This window comes from Neltuma alba, unplaced genomic scaffold (genome assembly GCF_004799145.2).
Source record: "Neltuma alba isolate B1F8T4 unplaced genomic scaffold, ASM479914v2 tig00012932_pilon, whole genome shotgun sequence".
Taxonomy (NCBI): domain Eukaryota; kingdom Viridiplantae; phylum Streptophyta; class Magnoliopsida; order Fabales; family Fabaceae; genus Neltuma; species Neltuma alba.
This window is the reverse complement of record NW_021637298.1, coordinates 386,492-405,736: the sequence shown is the minus strand read 5'-3', so window position 1 is coordinate 405,736 and position 19,245 is coordinate 386,492. Positions and strand designations below refer to the sequence as shown.

Sequence of the window (19,245 nt, the reverse complement as noted above, 5' to 3'; positions counted from 1 at the left end):
TATATATATATAGAGACAAACAAATACACAGACATAATTAATAAAATTAAACGTTAGTTTGTAAACAATGTCAGAGTGACCGGTGTGAAACTGGAGAGACGCGCTAGTTCCATCACGATGAGCTCATCGGGGCCACAGTGTTCCACCGCCCGAGCTCATCAGGGTCACCGGGATGAAACTGGAGACCCACTAGTTCCGTCGCAACGAGCTCGTCAGAGTCACCTCGCCGGATAATATGTATGAAGAGTTAAAAGGAAGGTGAAGGAGGCGTGCCTTGAGTTTGCTAGAATTTGATGGCGAGAGCCGGAATGGTTGTTCCCCCAGGTACAGAGCGTAGAGGAGAGGGGCGAGGAAGCTTTGGGCGCCCAGCTTCGATATATATCAAGCGCGAAGCATTTTCATGCAGCAAACGGCTGCACAAAATAAAACCCAGAAAAAGCAACGGTTCATCAAGTGATGAGATCCGAAGCCTGTACCCAAACCGGCCCTCGGCAATTTCACACACTGTTTTTTGTTTTTTCTGGGGTAAGAAGCAACTTCACACTATGTCTGCTCACCTTTAATTTATGTCATTTTGGATACCAATAAAATTGACTCTTTTGTGTGAAAAAAAAATTAATATCATTTTTAGTTAATAAAATTTGACTCCATTTTATTTTTATTGTATGAAATTTGAAGCCAATAGTTTTGACTCTTGAAATTTAATTTCATTGTAATTTTAATCTCTGAAATTTGAAATAAACGGTTTTGGTTTCTAAAATTTGATTACACTAGTACAGTGCCTGTGCAATGCATGGGTATGAATTAATTAGTACTCCTTTACATAGTATGTAAAATTGAATCACTATATAATGGTTAATTAAAATTTATATATATGTTTAGGACATAAGATTATAAAAAGTATCTTTATAAGTAATATTGATTTTTTTTTTTGTGTGACATGTATATCATCTAAGATCATTATTTTCAAACATTCAGAGCGTCATTGCTCCTAGATGGTTTTTTTTGGTTTAATACAGATTGATCCTAAATGTTATATCTGCTCTTATAACATGTTTTGCTAATATATATAATCACAATATAACGTTGCTATGCATAAACATGATTGAAGCACTCAATTTTGGTGGAAGAATGTAAATAAGAAATCATTATTGGATGGAACCTGTTTTCATTATTTCTTAGTTGGGTTGTCACGGCATGAAGCTTATTTTGGTCTCTTGTTTATATATATATATATATATATATATATAATAATGGTTAGTTATTACTTTCGGTTTTTTAAATATAAGAACCCGTGCATATATTTATAATAGAAATGGAGATCATAAAAGAACAATGAGATCAAAATCACTAACGTGGCCCGCTATGAAGCTTGCTTGGGTATATGTTTTTTTTATATAATAGTTATTTGACTTTGAGGCTTTTCTTGACTTGAAATTTGAAATAGACCCGTACGCTCAAGTAGGAAAATATGGAATCATAAATTAAAATAAATAGGGGCTTGATGAGAGAAGTTATATCATTTTTATATTTTTGAATTTAAAATTTAAAATATTTATTCAAGATCTTTATTCCAAATCTAAAATATAAAATAAATATTATATATTTTAGGTGTAAATATAATAATGAATTTTAACTACCAAATATTTTAAATATCTTAAGTGTAAGTCTGAAATGTAAAACAATTTCATTAAATAAGAAACAAAAAATGAGGTATTTTTTATCCGATAAGAAAATGCCCACGTCTATTTTTTATTTAAAATTATTGAATAATAGCCCATTAAATAGGAGAATGGATAAGAATTGAATGGGAATAAACAATAAGTATCGTGGAAATAAACAACTTCCCTTAACTTAAAATTTAAAATATTTTTTTAGATGAGTTTTAATTTTAAGATCTAAATAAACAACTCAACTAAAATAATTTGAATAGAAATAATGCATCATGAGAGATAACTGTCAAGATGTGAAGAATGCATAGATAGAGGAGCTACACATAGAATTTTGGGTTTTACAAAATAGAAAAATAAAGCCCATACATGGATTCTGGTGAAGAGACGTGATGGTTTCGTGGATATGAAGGATGGGCTCCACGTACAACACACAAAGTGAAATCACTATGGAATGGTTAATTGAAATTCACTTTTACCTCAAAATATAATATTACAAAAATTTCTTTTTGAATATCAATTTTTTTTCCTTTCTAGCTATCACGGGGACGTAATTTTAGGTTATATTGAATAAATAAACTTTATATGTGACTTTATTTTAGGACACAATTTTATATATTTCATTTTGCTCTTGACCTTAATATTTTATATTGTGGTCAATATGCTAAATGTAAGTTTATTCTAGAATTCAAACAGGTTTCAGTTAACTCACACCTATTTAATAGGTTGTGGTACGAGATATCGAGACCACTCATTCTGCCCATTGCATAACACCAAATGCAAGTCTTTTTAAATTCTTATAACTTTAATTTTCTCTTCCTGACTGTCATAGGGATCAAGTTATATTGAATAAATATATTTTATGATGAAAATAATGCTAAAATGTCTTAAGGACACAATCTTATATATTTTATTTTTGTTTTCAACTCAATAATATAATATACTTCAATTTTTTTAAATAAAAATATGATTACACATCAATAAGATTAAATAAAATAACAATTTTGGATTGACATAGACTGATTAAATAGAAATTGGCATAACATTTTATTAATTAAACATTAAAAAAATACAATTAAAGAGTGCTAACCCGCTATTTTGAGGTATGGTATGACATGATAAAGAAAGCAAAGTAGATAACCAAGAAGCTCTCTCTTCGTGAACTCTGCAACTAAGCAACTATTATGCATATACAATTATGGCGCGTAAAAATTTCATAAAGTAGCCACTGCTAGTTTACAATAACATTTACTTGAGGAATTCCGATTAACAGCAGGAGCATGAGTTTCATAAGGAATGAGTTGATAAGTAACAATATATATTCTTATACCCGAAAAGTAATTAGGCAACTATAGAACATGCTACATTTGATGGGAATAGTCAATCTAGACCATTGCAATCCGTCACAAAAGGTTTAGCGCAATATGCATGTGGATCTTGTATGTGCGTGTGTGCATGGAAATCTAGGTCAAGGTAGTAAAAGCTCTAAGCACTTCAACGTAAATTCTGGGAAGTAAAAATATATGGAGCACCAAAGAGAAGTTGTATGAATCAAATTATGAAAGCAAGTCAACATTTAATGATCTTTTGTGATGAGCTGAGAGCACTATGTGTTTTGCTTTGATGCTCTCCTTTACATTAGCTTTGCTGTCGTCTACAACATAACACAATAAATAAGTGAATGAATGGAGCAAATGAAGAAGTCAGAAGTTAGAAGTTGAAATGTTGATATTTGCAAAACAAAACAATGAGATAAACATGTCTTTTCTTTATTGTTAATGCTATAAATTAAATTTTCTAGGAAAGAACAAACTGGTTATACCTGATGAAAATTGTGCAGGTATTTATTAAAAGCATCCATTCCCATATCACAGTTGTTTCTTGGACCTTGTGTTCATTCCCATCTGATAGGTATCACTTTGAAGAGACGGTTGACCTTTGCTATCACCAACAAATGAATCCTATAAGAAGATGAAAAAAGAAAAAGAAATAGAAATCATGGAAATTAAACTCCATCTTTTCTATGCCATGCAAAGAATTTGCTGAGAAGAAACATATCCAAATTAGAATAACAAAAACAATGAGATGATAAGAGAGAGAAAGAGAGAGCATAGAGAGATGAAACTTGTATGCCCTCGCTCGTCACAATGCTATTTGAATCATCCAACAATTCTCCCTATTCGATGTCTTCTCATATGTGATTTAAAATTCAAATTTAAAAAGTTCCAAAAAAAAAAAAACAAAATCCTAACTTTCTAATAGGAATCATGAGTTTTACCCAAAAAAAAAGGAAAATAAAAATTAAGAAAAACACCTAGGAAGTGGAGAAAGTGGATAAAAGGTGATGGATGATGGAAGTTATCTTACCTTCCCACTTAGTTGTAATCAAATAGTTTACATGAAATGGGAGAGGATATCACGATTTTTGAGGTGATTGAGATCATGATAATGAGAATTGTGGGAAGAAAAATAAAATTGGAAGTTTTTAGAAACCAAAATAAATACAATATCCTCTAGAAAGCCATGGGCATGAGAGATTGGTTATATCAAGACCTTGATTAACCCCAAAGCATAAATATTGGATATGAGTCATATAAATATGACAATAAATTAAATTAAATAAAAAATCTTTATAGTTGTTTATTTATAGCTCTTCCTATAATTTATCAATTTATAAATCAATTTAAATAGTAAGTGGCCAATTTAAATATTTAGTGGCATAACCGTGTTTTAGCTGCCACGCGTTTCTGGATTTAGTGATTATAGCTCTTCCTATATTTAAAACCATATTTATTGGCCACTTAATATTTTAAACTGCCATACGTTTCCAGATTTTGTGATTATAGCTCCTCCTATAATTTATCAATTTATAAATCAATTTAAATATTAAGTGGCCAATTTACATATTTAGTTGCATGACCGTGAACATTGCCGATAAATATATAATAAAGAACTACGGCACGTTTCTAGATTTTGTGATTACAGCTCTTCTTATAATTTATCAATTTATAAATCAATTTAAATATTAAGTGGCCAATTTACATATTTAGTTGCATGACCGTGAAAATAGCCGATGAATATATAATAAAAAACTACCACACGTTTCTGAATTTTGTGATTATAGCTCTTCATATAATTTATCAATTTATAAATCAATTTAAATATTAAGTGGTCAATTTAAATCAAGACCCCAATTAACCTCAAACCGTAAATATCGGATATGAGTCATATAAATATGATAATAAATTAAATATAAATAAAAAATCTTTATAGTTGTTTATTTATGGTTGAAAAATAGCAATGTCAACCAATTTTGTTAATGGACGAAAAAATTAATCTGCATACACAGATAACAATTATTCTAACTTCCTGTATCTGTATTATTCAAACATAATTTTTTTTAATAATATATAAATATTAAACTGCCAAACACTTCCTAATTAGTTATCAATATCTATTTTGTTTTATTAGTTGAACAATCTCCACTTTCATTACCTTGATTTTCACTTGAAATAAAACAAAATATATATAAGTTTTTTTTATTTTCAACTAAAATACTTTAAAAATATTCACAGCAATAGTTTTAAAGGAATAATATTTCTAAATATAGTTAGAAAAATATTTTTACATATATACTCTCTTGTTCTTCTTGTTTTTTTGGCCAAGTGTAATTTCTACTGATAAATGCTTGATAATCCATTAGTTGTTGTGTTAGATATAATTATTATAACTAAAAGCAAAAAAGTATTCACTACACAACAAGAATCATGGAATTTTCTTCTTCGTCCCTCTCAGACCAAATGCCTTTTCAATTTATGAGCAATTTTTTCCACATAAGAAAAGTAAAAGATTCCTGATGTTTACTTCAAATAAAATAAAATTTTTCCATTACTACTTTGGTAATTCCTCATCTCTTTTGTCCTTTCTAAAGTCTTCCACTTTTTGTCAATCTGTTTTATGCCAACATCAATTTTTTTAGTATGAGAATTGATCTACCCTAATTTTGCTAAAATTACAAAAACCTTCCAAATATTTTCACAACCTTAATATTAATAAATTTCTTAACATTTTTAATAATATTTTGGTAACAATTCTAAAATATTTTGATTTAAGTACATGTATTTTCTTATTAGAAGCAAATTTCTTTGAGCCATTGTCAAACACTAAATGTTTATACCTCTCCCATCAAAGATTTAAACCTTAGTTTGCCATATTGGTCCTTAAATTTTGTTTTGACTGTGGTGTTCCTTTTATTTTTCTTTTTTTTCTTTTCTCTGGTGATAATTGGTGTGCATTCATATGCCTTTTGAATTGACTGTTCAAGTAGCATCATTAGATGGCAAACATATGTAACTTTAAACATATAAAAAAAATTAAGAACTTTATGAGATGCAATATAAATTCATGGATTATTTTAATAAAGTGTCAGTTCAGAAATTAATTGAACTTTTCAATAAAAATAAGAGGTAAAAATAATGAAGTTGACTATAATATGTTAAATATAAAAACAATAATTTTAAGTCAATAAATTAATTTAAACTTTCAAATATATATTTTTTATCCAAATGAGTTAAAAAAAAAGCGTCAAAATAATGAGGAAAAGATCTACTTACTTAACGAACGAATGAATAAATAGAAGGATGTAATTTAAAATACACACCTCACTTGCCACCTAGTGAGGTTAGAAATATTTTGAATTTCTTTTTAAATCAAAATTGAAATTTAATTTTTCGTACACTCACTTGCGAAGGTGTTTTTCTATATATTTATATTTATATTTATATTTTTATATATATAACCTGTTCGTTCAAGTTATAAAAAATAAACTGAAAGTTAGTAGATTGACCACGTATGTCCAACGTCCTACTATGCCTTATTTTGATTTTTTAACTTTTTTTTATTATTTTACCTTATCTTTCTTTTTTTGGGGGGCAAGAGCTATTATTCTCAACTAGCTTAGGCCAAGAAGAAACGAACAAATTGGAGACCCTTTCTTCAATATAGCAATACATTATCAAACATATGTATAGTAAACCTAAGCATAATCTTAACATGGCTTATACTATTCAAAAGCCGAAGCAACAACACAAAATGCTTGTAATAAGCCATAACTACAATCACACAACTGTTTTTTTCCCTTCTCACCACCAACAATATCGAAGTTTGTACCACATGCAGTCTATGAACTGAAAGTAAGTATACCTCCAGGATCTACTGTATAGCAAGGGACCAACAACTATCCAAAATCCTGAAACAAATCCCAGAGACATGCTCACATAAAACCAATTGATCCTATTTCTCTTACCTTCTTTGTCATCATGGTGGTTCGGGATATTCTGCAAATCATCGCAATTCTTTGGTAGTGGAGGACCACAGAGATTGTTGCCCACAAAACTTGATGCTTCGAAACTTTGCAATTGAGTGCTTGTTGGAATTTTCCCAATCAAATTATTGGATGACAAGTTCAACTTGTTCAAAAAATTCAAATTGGACATGCTTGATGGGATTTCACCACAAAGCTCATTTTTTGAGAGCTCCATTGACTCCAACGATTCCATATTTCCAATATTTTTGGGAATCTTACCACTCAAAAGATTGTTTGACAAGTTCAGAAAATGCAACCCCTTGAGAGATGTGATTTCACTTGGTATCTCCCCACATAATTCATTACTAGAGAGATCTATGCTTGTGATGAGGTCCAACCAAGTATATACATCATCTCTTCCTTTTAGATCTAGAAGCACATCAGTGATAGATAGAGAAGTCCCATTTCCTTTGCCATATATATTTGACTCTAGAGTGGTATTCTTTACTAGCATAAAGCTCAAGTGATTGATGCATTTTGGTATTTGTCCCGTCAAGTTGTTCTGTGCAAGATCCAAGATATGTAGTGAATTCAAGGAGCATCTATGATTGGGAATCTTACCATTGAATTGGTTTGATCTAAGGAGAAGAAACTTCAAATTTATGAGAATGTCTCCAACCCATGTTGGAATGATTCCTGAAAATTGATTCTCTCTAAGATCCAAGAATACCAATTTGGTACTATTCTTGAAACAAATGGGAAAATCTCCTGAGAGCGTGTTGTTGCGAAGTTGCAACGAGCTCAGCCAAGATAAGGACCCCATGGATGTAGGCAAGTTCCCATTGAAACGGTTATTATCAAACTTGATAATCATTAGATTATTTGACCACATCTTCCAACAGTCAGTTATTTCACCTGACAAATTATTTGATGCTAAATTGAGATAAATTAACATCATTGGCTCTTTCTTTTCTTGACATGAGAAGGAGGCTATAGATCCAAAAAACCAATTATTTGAGAGGTCTAAGTATCTCACAATTGGTGATTTGTGTGGTAAAGGACCACTTAAGCGATTTGAGCTTAAATAAATCATGTCGACATTGATGGGATTCTTTAATGTATAAGAAAGCTCTCCATGGATATCATTGTTAGAGAAATCAAAATAAGAAGCATAGGGGAATGCACTCCAAACCCATGTAGGGATAGAATCAAAGATGTTGTTGTCAGATATGGACAAGTCCACAAGATATTTCAGTGATCGAATCCATGATGGAAAGTGGGGACCTAAATGCCATGAGGGCATGAACAAGAAGCTCAAATTTTGAAAAGATGGCTTCCAATTGGGACCTACTTTTAAAATGAGTCTGTTTCCTGGTGCAGAAAAAGAATTTAATTTAGCAAAATTGGTGAGGTGATGTTCATTTACAATTCCATGAAAAAGATTATCACTAATTTGAAGATATTCTAATTCAGAAAGTGATTGCAAAACATCAAAAGGATTCCCATTAAATTTATTACTAGAAACGTGAAGATGTTTCAAAGAGGTAAGATTTCCTAAAGATAAAGGAATTGCACCTTGAATAGAACTGTTAAAGATAGAAAGGTCACAGAGATTTTTGAAAATCCCAATTTGGCTTGTCAAATTACCATGAACTTTTGAACTACCAATTGACAAAACCTCAAGTGTGCGAGAAGCACAATTGGAGATTATTTCTATTAAACCAGAAATTTGATTGAAGTTATTGTTAGAGAGATCAACACTTCTTAAGTTACAGAGATTGCTTAGAGAGCTTGGAAATGGCTCTTTCAACTGATTGTCAGACAAATCAAGATTAACCATAGAAGTCAAGTTTCCAATTGCATATGAAATTGTTCTGTGCAAATTATTCCCAGAAAGATCAAGAGACTTGAGATGGTTCAAACTATATAGCCAATCAGGAATATAAGAACTAAACAAATTGCCAGACAAATCAAGATCTTCAATGAGAGTGAAGTTATGAATACCATTTGGGATTAATCCTTGCAAATTATTGTAGCTTAATTTAAGAGAAACCAAATTCTTTAGCTGAAAAATCCACTTTGGAATGGAAGGAGATCCAAAATCAAAAGAAGAGGAAAGGTCAAGGATTGTTAGAGATGAAAAGTTTATGGCAATAGCTGGATGGAAATTGTGATGGAGAGCACACTCTTTTAGGTGTAACTTTGTTAAAAAGGGAAGAGATTGCAAAACAGGCAACCAATCAAAGGAATAAGACAGATCAACTAAACTCAATTGAATATATTGGAGTGAAGAAAGAGATGATATCCATTGAAGATTTTCTTCACACATTGATATCCCATCCTTGTCATATTGATTACCACCAGAGAGATCAAGAGAGAGTAGATTTGATAAATTACCAATTTGGTGGGGAATCTTTCCAGTAAAAGAATTACCTCCAAGGCCAAGATGGAGCAAACCAGAGAGATTTCCTATTTGGTGAGGAATGCTTCTACTAAATCCCGCATAAGAGAGGTTCAAATATGTCAAGCTCTTCATTGAACAAAGGAAACTTGGAAATTGCATCCCTCCAAAATAGTTGTTGCTCAAATCCAACTGACTTAGTTCTTTCAATTGAAGAATCGAATGATGTATTTCACCCCCAAACCTTGATCTCCCAAGAACACCATAACCCCAATGCGAGTAAGTAATTGAAGTTGAGAGGTGAAGTTCAAGAATGTGACCTGTTACATGATTGCAAGAAACTGATGACCAGTTGCAGCAATTTGTGTTATCATCAGACCAAGTGGCAAGCCTGTTTAAAGGATCAAGAAGATGCTGCTTGAAATTAAGCAGGGATTGTCGCTCACTAGGAATGCAAAGAACTTCATCAGATGTTTTGCATTTGCATAAAGGATTTAGTCATAAGGTGAGTGAGCAAATCAAAATGAAAATGGTATTTTCGCACAGACCTATGATTAGTTTCATTACTAGGGTTGGTTTACAACTCTACAAAAAATTATTGGTATTTATAGTGTTAGAAAGTGGGGGTTTAAGCAAAATTTTCACATAACAATGAATGACTTCCTAGCAAGGTGTTTCGTCTATAGGCGCCTTGGTCAATACGCAATGACAATGAGATGTGAAACTTGATATAAAGGTATGCATAATTCTTTATTATTTATGCAAAGTTATAGCCTAATAGGTCTCATCATTTCCTTAAAAAAAAATCATGTATTTAAGTAATTTTAATCGTTATATTTGTCTCCAAATCTGAATGTAAAAGTTATAAAATGTTATTGCTATAATTAGCAAATTACATGCATACCTATAAATTGATGAAAATAATTTAAAGGAATAGTACAATTAATCTTGGTATACAATATATTCTTACATATGTACTTATATATATATATATATATAAGTAAGGTGTTTATACTTTTTTATATATGTACGAGTGAGAAATCTTAAAGGATCTGCCTTTGGCAATTTAATCAAGTGTTAATAAATAAAACTTAATTGATAAATCTTCATAAATATTATAATTGATTCTAATTAAAAAAATATGTTCATATATTCTTTCTTATAATAAACTTTTTTTCAAATTTCATGAAAAATGAGTGAATATGCACGAAGTTTCCTATTGTCCCTTCCATGATAATTACAAATGACTCCCCTACCTAATGTGTTTGTTGGATCCAAAGAGTTTCTTATACAAGTGTTGGACTTCATAGGATTTCCTACAGACAAATTAATCGAATTATCATGAATAAAATTTACTCAATTAATATTTATATTTATAATTTAGATGCTTGGTTACAAATTCTGGAAAGTAAAGAGAAAGTTGGCAAGCTTTTTTCACACATGGGTTAACCACACTAAACTTGTGTGGAGGGTTCTTGACTCATTATTTCTTTTATTTTCCAAGGTTTTTTTCCAATTGAACAGAAAACTTTTTCACATTAAAAAAATAAAAGTTTCCTCATCCCACAATATTTTCATCCCGAATAAACCAAAAACGCATATATAATCTTTTTCCTTTTTGACTAATTAAAATATTTTAAAAACAACAGAAATAATTTTAAATGAATATTATGTTTAAATATAATCATAAGAATATATATATATATATATATATATATAATGTCTTATATGAATGTCAGGCAAATTAAATGGAAATTTTCTTCTGCTATCACGATATGATGGGACAATCGACCAGGACAGAAGAAGAATCATGGAATTTTCTTCTCCACTCCTCTCTTGCCAAGCTCCTTTTCAAATTTTGAACAAATTTTTCCACATAAGAAAAGTAAAATATTCCTCACCCTAATGTTTACTTCAAATAAAATACAAAATTTTTCTGCAATTGTTCATCTCTTCTGTTTGGTTTAAAGTGATCACCTTTTGTGAGTCTTCTTTCATATTTGTTATCAAATGATGTGTGACTATCAACATCAATTTTTTTAGCATAACGCTTGATCTACCTCAGTTTTGCTAAAACTACAAAAACCTTTCAAATATTTTCACAAGCTTAATTTTAATATATATTTTTAACATTTTTTAATCATGTTTTGGTAACAAATTGTAGAAATATTTTTCTTAATTGAAGTTTATGTTAAAAATGTTTATATGACTATCTGGAAGGTCAAATTGAGAATAACTCACTGAAAGACGTTATTCTTTTTTTTCATTCACGTGAATTCAAATTAAACTCAACATCTCATATTTAAACGTTCAAAACCTCTTTCACTAGGATCAGTGCAAGTTGGTATTTAAAATGATTAATTTATTCTCACAATTTAACAATCAACGCTATCTTTGTCGTCAATTTAATGAATCTTAAACAGAAAACAACATAGTATTTAAATAAATATTTTAGTAAACTCTCCTTCCTTTATAATTTTGGTCGGATGAGCACCCATCCAATTTTTATTTTCTTTTGATTTTAGTTTTATTTTACATACCATTTTCTAATTTTGACGTAGTAAAAAAGAATAAAGGAGAATGTAAAGCCCCAATGACAAAGTGGGTACGAGACCTACAATGAAAAAAAGGTTGATGAAGATAGAACCCGCAATAAAAAGGGTAGCACAAATTATTTTTTTAAAAAAGAAGAAGCTAAGTGTGCAAAAAAAAAAGCTCATTAACTTTTACGTAAAATGCACCAAGCATCATATGCTTTTTGGAGGTTCAAAAATACACATAAAAATGCAAAATTAGAGTGAAAATGATACAGCTACTAAAATAACATAAAGTTCGTTTATTGTTTATAGTGGGACACATGCTATTTAAAAAATATAAAAAATAAATTTACAAAAACACTTATAAACATTTTTTCAAAGTGCGCCAAATATCATATGTTTTTCAAATGTGCAAAAATACACATGAAATTGCATTGATCAATATTACTATGTTGATTTAGATTAAGTGTACTGATCTACACAAATCTTTGCAAGTCGTTGAAGAAACTGAAAAAAAAAAGCGTAAAAAATCCAGAAGCTTCAAATGGAGACAACAACTTGAAGATGAGCCAATAGCTTCCTCTACTCTCTACCATGCCCTTAAAAACTTGATTGGATTGAACTTTTAATTTCAACAAAAATAGAAGCCCCCAGTCGAGCAACAGTTTTAGAAGCATGGTTGCAAATTCTGGAAATTAGAGACATAGTTGGCAAACTTTTTCCGCATATGAGTGAACCATACGAAACTTGTATTGAGGATTTTTGAATCATTTCTCTATTTGCAAATGGTCTTTTCGAATCAACCAAAAATTTTTTGACATTTAAAAAAATAAAAAGTTTCATCATCTCATAATATTTTCACCACCAATAAAACAAAAACATATATATAATCCTTTTCCTTTCTAGCCAATCAAAATTTCTTTAAAGAACAACAGCAATAATTTTAAATGAATATTATTTTAAAATATAATCATAAGAATATTTATATATATAATGTCTTATATGAATGTCAGGCAAATTTAATGGAAGTTTTCTTCTACTATCAGATATGATGGGACAATCGATCAGGATAGAAGAAGAATCATGGAATTTTCTTCTCCACTCCTCTCTTGCCAAGCTCCTTTTCAAATTTTGAACAAATTTTTCCACATAAGAAAAGTAAAAGATTCCTCACCCTAATGTTTACTTCAAATAAAATACAAAATTTTTCTATCATTGTTGTGACACTTGTTCATCTCTTCTGTCTGTTTTAAAGTGGTTATCTGTTGTGAGTCTTCTTTCCTATTTGTCATCAAATGATGTATGACTATCAGCATCAATTTTTTCAGTATAACACTTGATCTACCTCAGTTTTGCTAAAACTACAAAACCTTTCAAATATTTTTGCAGCTTTAATTTAATATATTTTTTAGCAGTTTTTAATAATGTTTTGGTAAAAAATTCTAAAAATATTTTTCTTAATTGAAGTTAATGTTAAAGACGTTTAAAATGATTAACTTTTTTCTTGCTATAGATAATTTTTTATATGAGTAATTAATAGGCCAAATTGAGAATAACTCTTCAAATGATGTTTTTTTTTTGTCACATGAATTCAAATCAAACTCAACACTCTATGCTTAAGCGGTCAAAATTTTTTCCGCTAAAACTAACACGGTAACTCCAACCCTTGTAGATGTTTAAAATGATTAGCTTATTCTCATAATCTAATAATCAATGCTATCTATATCTCCAATTTAATGAATTTTAAACAAAAAACTGTTAGATATAATTAGTTTTGATAATGTAAAATATTAGAGCAAAAAGTTTGCAACAAATGTGTATCTCATGTAGGGCTGACAAGTAACTTGCAACCCGACCACCCTACCCGTAACCCATAAAGATTAGGCCTATTTGAGCCTATCCAAAAAAGAAATAAACGGGTGGGTTTAAACATTAAATGGGATGGCTACGAGCATAGGCACAGGCTACCCGTACCCACCTGTTTAGCATTTTTTTTATTAAAAAAATAAAAAGGGTTGGAGACCTAGGGCAGAAAGTGTCGCACAACACATAGTCTTTCACACCCTCACTCAATGTCTCACCTTGTGGCCCTGCCTCTTGACTCTGACTCTCCATTCTCTCGCCATCTCGCTTCTCGTTCTTGCCTTCTCGCTCAGTCTCTCACACCCATAGTCTCATTGCTCACCCAATCACTTACTTAGTCCCAATATCGGAGTAGCAGCATCCCACAATGACTCCTCCCCCACATCACCTCTCACTCTTAGTCTCATCGCATCTCACATCTTACCTCATCGTGACGTCGGCAATGACGTCTCCCTTTCTTATCAGTCTCTCCCTCTCACCTCTCAATCTCTATATTCTACACTTTTGTAAGCTATAAATCTCCCTTGCCTGTTAGTCTCCCTCTCTCACCTCTGAAGAAAAAGATGATTATGATGATGAATGATGATGATTCGATGAATAATCTTTTAGATTTTTATATTTGTTGTTGTCCTATTTTAAGCTTGAACATTAGAATGATGGTTTGTGGTTTTGTGTACTATGGAGTATGGACTTTGATTAGTGATGATTATTCTATTTTATGGTTTGATTTTTTCAAGTTTGAACCTTTAATTTCAAGATCGAAAAACCTTGGCTTGAAATTTGATTGGTTAATGGTTATGATATTATTATCATATTATGTTATGATTGATTGATGGTTTAATTAGTTATTTATTTACTGCTTGCTTGACCTATTTCTTGTCTTTAAGCTGGAAAGGTTTAGTAGGAATGAGAATATGAGATAATATGTCAATGTCCTCAAATTTAAATAGGTTTTAGAATTTCTTATCTTAAAAAGGTCCCCCAGAACCCGCAAAAACCTGCCTAGCTAACATAGCCCATTTAACAACAGGCTTAAATGGGGCACCTATGGGTACGGGCTAACCCTTAACCATATAATCATAAATGGGCAGGCCATAGGTTAGGGGCCAGGTAGTCCAACCCACTGGTTACTCTCCCCTAATCTCATGCTTTGACCAACTATCATACTTAATGAGATTATCTTATGTAATTTGTTCAGGAAAATAAAGGATTTATCATGAGATTGATTCAAAGAAGAAAAATAGAGATAGAAGAAATAAGAATTTGCAAGATCAAATGGGAATATCAATATTTAAGTTCTCAGATTTGATATTGCAGGTTACTATGCTTAATAAGAAGACGGAGTAGCTCAATTGAAAATTAAAGGAGCCTAATTAGAAGTTGTATCAATATACCTTGAGTCACCTTTTATCTAAGCTTGAGTATAATCTTCGAAGATGATTTTTAGGTGTGTTTTTGAGTTTAGTATCGATAAACACATTTATCTATAGCCTCTTCAAAAAATCACTATTCTGTTTTGCTTTGTTCTTCATTTAGCTTTGACACATGTTTGGTATTTCTACAATATCTCCTAAAATACAAAGTATTTAAGGTGAAACTTGATTAATATAACACTAGACTTAGTACACGATTTATGGACACCAATATCAACTCCAATGAATTTCATATGAAGTAGATATGCTACTAAGGTTTCATGTCTTGTCACTGACCTTCAGTCACCTTGATGAAAATAACTTTGAAACTACAGTGCATTTTGCAATAGGACTTTTGTGTTGGAAAGTCGACTCAAAGTGCTTTCTGGTAGTAGGTCTTTTCTAACATTTGGAGTTGAATAGAAAGATTTACAATCATTCAACATTGATCTTCATTTTTCTTATATCAAAATTTATCGATAAAGTTATCAATAAGCTTTTCGATAATTCATTGTTTTTTAAGACGAGTCATTTATCGATAAGTTTATTAATAACATAGTTTATCGATAATGACTTTGATAATTATACTCAAATTTTAAAGTATTTGATTATCTCTTTTAAAGCTAAGTTTGCTTTCAGACATGCACTAAAGAGGTTGAAAGGAAGTATGTTTCACCTCCTGCTCATCTTCCTCACCAAGCACTCATCATGATATTGGCCGCTTGCTCATCGCCCATCACCTTCACTCTTCTGGCATTGCTAGGTACATTTCTCCTCCCTCTCTTCTCAATTTGAAAACTCATCTAGATAAGGGTGATTTTAGAAGGAGAACACCATTGATGCAATGCTAAAAAAGAACCTACAATATTCAACCTGGGTGACTTCAAAAGGCAAAGGGAGTAGGTAAAAGATCGGGGTGAATAAAATAATAGAGAAGAAAATGGGAGATGAGGATTAGGGATCTAGGATGGATTTGAGGAGTGATGACCATGAGGTGAGAGAAAAGGAAAAGGGTAAGTCTTATTTTCATTTTCTTATGCTTTATATTTTTTTTTTATAGTTGGTGTAAATGAAGCTTCAATCTGATATAATGATTTGTAATAGAAAGCGTTAATTTCTATCTTTGCTTCTTCTTTCCTTAGTGTTGTTTAGATGGGCTTTTTTTTTTCCCCAACGACGTCCTAGTTTGTCCTATTCTTGTCCTAGTCTTGTCCCTGTCTCAATTAAGACTAAGAAACTTTCGAGATGGGATGGGATACAAGACGAAAATTCTGTTTCATGAGAGTTTTCGAGATGGGACATGGGATAGGGGTATGCCAGTCCCATCCTCTCCTGTGAGCACCCCTCATCATGCATTTAAGTTGCCTTTTTTATCTATACTTTTGACACATTTTGATTTTGATCCTTGTACTTTTAACAAGTTTTGGTTTTGGTCCCTATATTTTTAATGATTTGTAATTTTGGTCTCTATATACTTAATGACATTAATGAAGGTCACATCATCAAACTCAAATTCACGTCCTTCTAAAATTATAGGTACTAACATTTTGTATGACACCCCAGCCACACAACTCGGATACTTAGCGTCTAATCAACTACACCATCTAAGGGCTTAAGAACTCCGTCCCAAAGCTATGCAAAGCCCAAAAAAACATTCCTAACACAAATGTTATCTCAAATGATTAATCTCAAACAGTTACTTAAGCTGAAATCTTTTATAACATAAAATACAATTTTAGTACCATAGTAATTAAATATAAATGAACACAACTTGTGCTCAAGGAGCATAATAGAGCCTTCAAGATTCCCTCCTTTAATGCATTCTCTTGACTTCTACTTGATCTCTAACCTAAAAGGTTAAAATGATAGGCAAGCACTAATGGGTTGTTTAGTAGACTCAAATTGATTTTGACGGAAATGAAAATGGACATAGATATGCACTACAAAAAAATAGGGCATTAGTGATGGAATTTAGCGACAAAATTTTATTCCTTCATTAATTCATCACTAATTTGTGACAAATTTTGTCCCTAAAATTAGCAACAGAATTTAGTGATGAAATTTTTTAGTCACAATTTTACTGAAGTGCTTATATAGTATTCTTGATAGAACATAATGATTATTGCTACTATCTGTGTGATGGGAGATACAAACATATACTCTTGATCATGGATCGTGCAGTGTCATTATTTTCTAATCAAGAATAATATAAGTACATAACATTGTATACTTCATTGTGTTATATAACTAAAATGTTCTATGGTTCGTCTCTCTTTTAGAGAGAATGTAGAATAATATGGGATAGATTTGCTACAGAACTGAAAATGGCAGCCAAGAACATTGTTGCTAAGCTTAATAAAGGGGAAAAGCTTAATAGGGATAACTAGAATATTTGGCACCGAAAGGTCCAATACATCTTAGAGTAACAAGATGTTATTACAATTACTATGGTCGAACCTAAAGCTAAGACCATGGCCCAACATAGGAGAGACTAAGAGGCTTACCGAGTTTGGAAGAAGAAAAACAGCATAGCAAGAATCATGCTTCTAAGTGCCATGGCTGATAACGTAATGTGCGAGTTTGAGAAGAACAAAACTGCATAGGCTATGTGGATAAAATTGAAAGATAAGTTTGGTATTACTTCTACCACTAAACTTAGGAGGTTAATGATTAAGTTTGACACCTATAAACTTAAGCTAAACACTCTTATGAAGCAATATTTGAGAGACATGGCCAACATGATCAGGGAACTGAAGGAAGCTGGACACATTTTGTCTGATGAGCAGTATGTGCAGGCTATTATTAGATCGCTCCCTACTAGCTGGGAGCATATTAAGGTTAATTTGACCCATAATGAAAATATTGTTACTTTTAACGATGTAGCTAAGTACTTGGAGTTGGAGGATGAACGTTTAGAGCCTTACAAGGCCTCTGGACAAGCTTATTTCACTGAGGATGTTGGCACTTTCCAATCAAAGCCCGATTCCAAGAAGGGCAAAAAGTTCCAAAAGAAAGGGAAGAAGGGTGGTCCTCAATCCAAAAAGGGAAAAAAATAATTTAGGAAGAAGGGAAAGAAAGGCAGGAAGAAGAAGCTGGACCTAAAGAAGGTCAAGTACTTCACCACCAAAAAATGGGCCATTTCACACATGACTATTCAAAATAGGTTGAGAGCAAAAAGGTATTATCGAATTATGTGAATTCATATATTTCATATGTTTCTAGCACTATTTTTCCAAGAGAAACTATATCTTCTTCTTAGATTATAGACTCAGGCTCCACAGACCATATAACCAAAGATTGAGGATCCTTCATCGAGTAATGTCGGTTGCCATATCAAAGCAAGTGGCTTTACGTTGGGAACAATACGAGGATCAAGGTTAAAGATTTTGGCACCTGCAAATTTACTTTGTGTGGTGGAAAGACCTTGGTACTCCATGATATGCTTTATGCTCTCGACATCTAGCAAAACTTAATTTTTGTTTTATTTCTTTTAGAATTTAGGTTTGATGTAAACTTTCATGGTAAAGTTGTAGATATTTTGAGCAACTTAGTCCTTTATGGTTCAGCTTTCTTGTTCAAAAAGTTTTTTGTTTTGGATATTGTTGGTGATTTTAATCTTAATGAATGCTTTGCTATTTCTTCTAGTAATGTTGACATAAATACCTGGCATGCTAGACTATAACATATTAATCAAAATAGAATGATTAAATTAGCTAAAGAAGGGTTGCTAGGTGCTATTCCATATATGAAAATGTCACTATTTGAAAATTTTCTAGCTGATAAGGCAATAAGAAAGCCTTTTAGTAAGGAAACAAGATTTGAAAATCCATTGCAATTAATCCATTCTGACATATACGGTCCAATGAGTGTGAGGGCGAGACATGAAGCTTGGTATTTATTTACTTTTATTGATGACTTTTCATGATATGGTCATGTCTATTTGATCTCACATAAGTCTGAGGCGCTTGAGTGCTTCAGATGATGCATAAATGAGATAGAGAATCAAATGGACAATAAAATTAAAGCATTACACATTGATTGAGGTCATGAATATTTG

At 31.5% G+C, this 19,245-nt stretch overlaps 1 protein-coding gene across 1 annotated transcript; it reads right to left on the bottom strand.

Annotated features, from left to right (window-relative positions):
* Positions 1-283: 283 nt before the first annotated feature.
* On the bottom strand, positions 284-17,745 carry LOC114732735 (receptor-like protein EIX1). Its single transcript, XM_028920070.1, has 3 exons — positions 17,693-17,745; positions 6,873-9,767; positions 284-413 (listed from the first exon to the last, which is right to left on the bottom strand). The coding sequence occupies exons 1-3, from the start codon at positions 17,743-17,745 to the stop codon at positions 284-286; spliced, it is 3,078 nt and encodes a 1,025-aa protein (XP_028775903.1).
* Between the last annotated feature and the right edge of the window lie 1,500 nt (positions 17,746-19,245).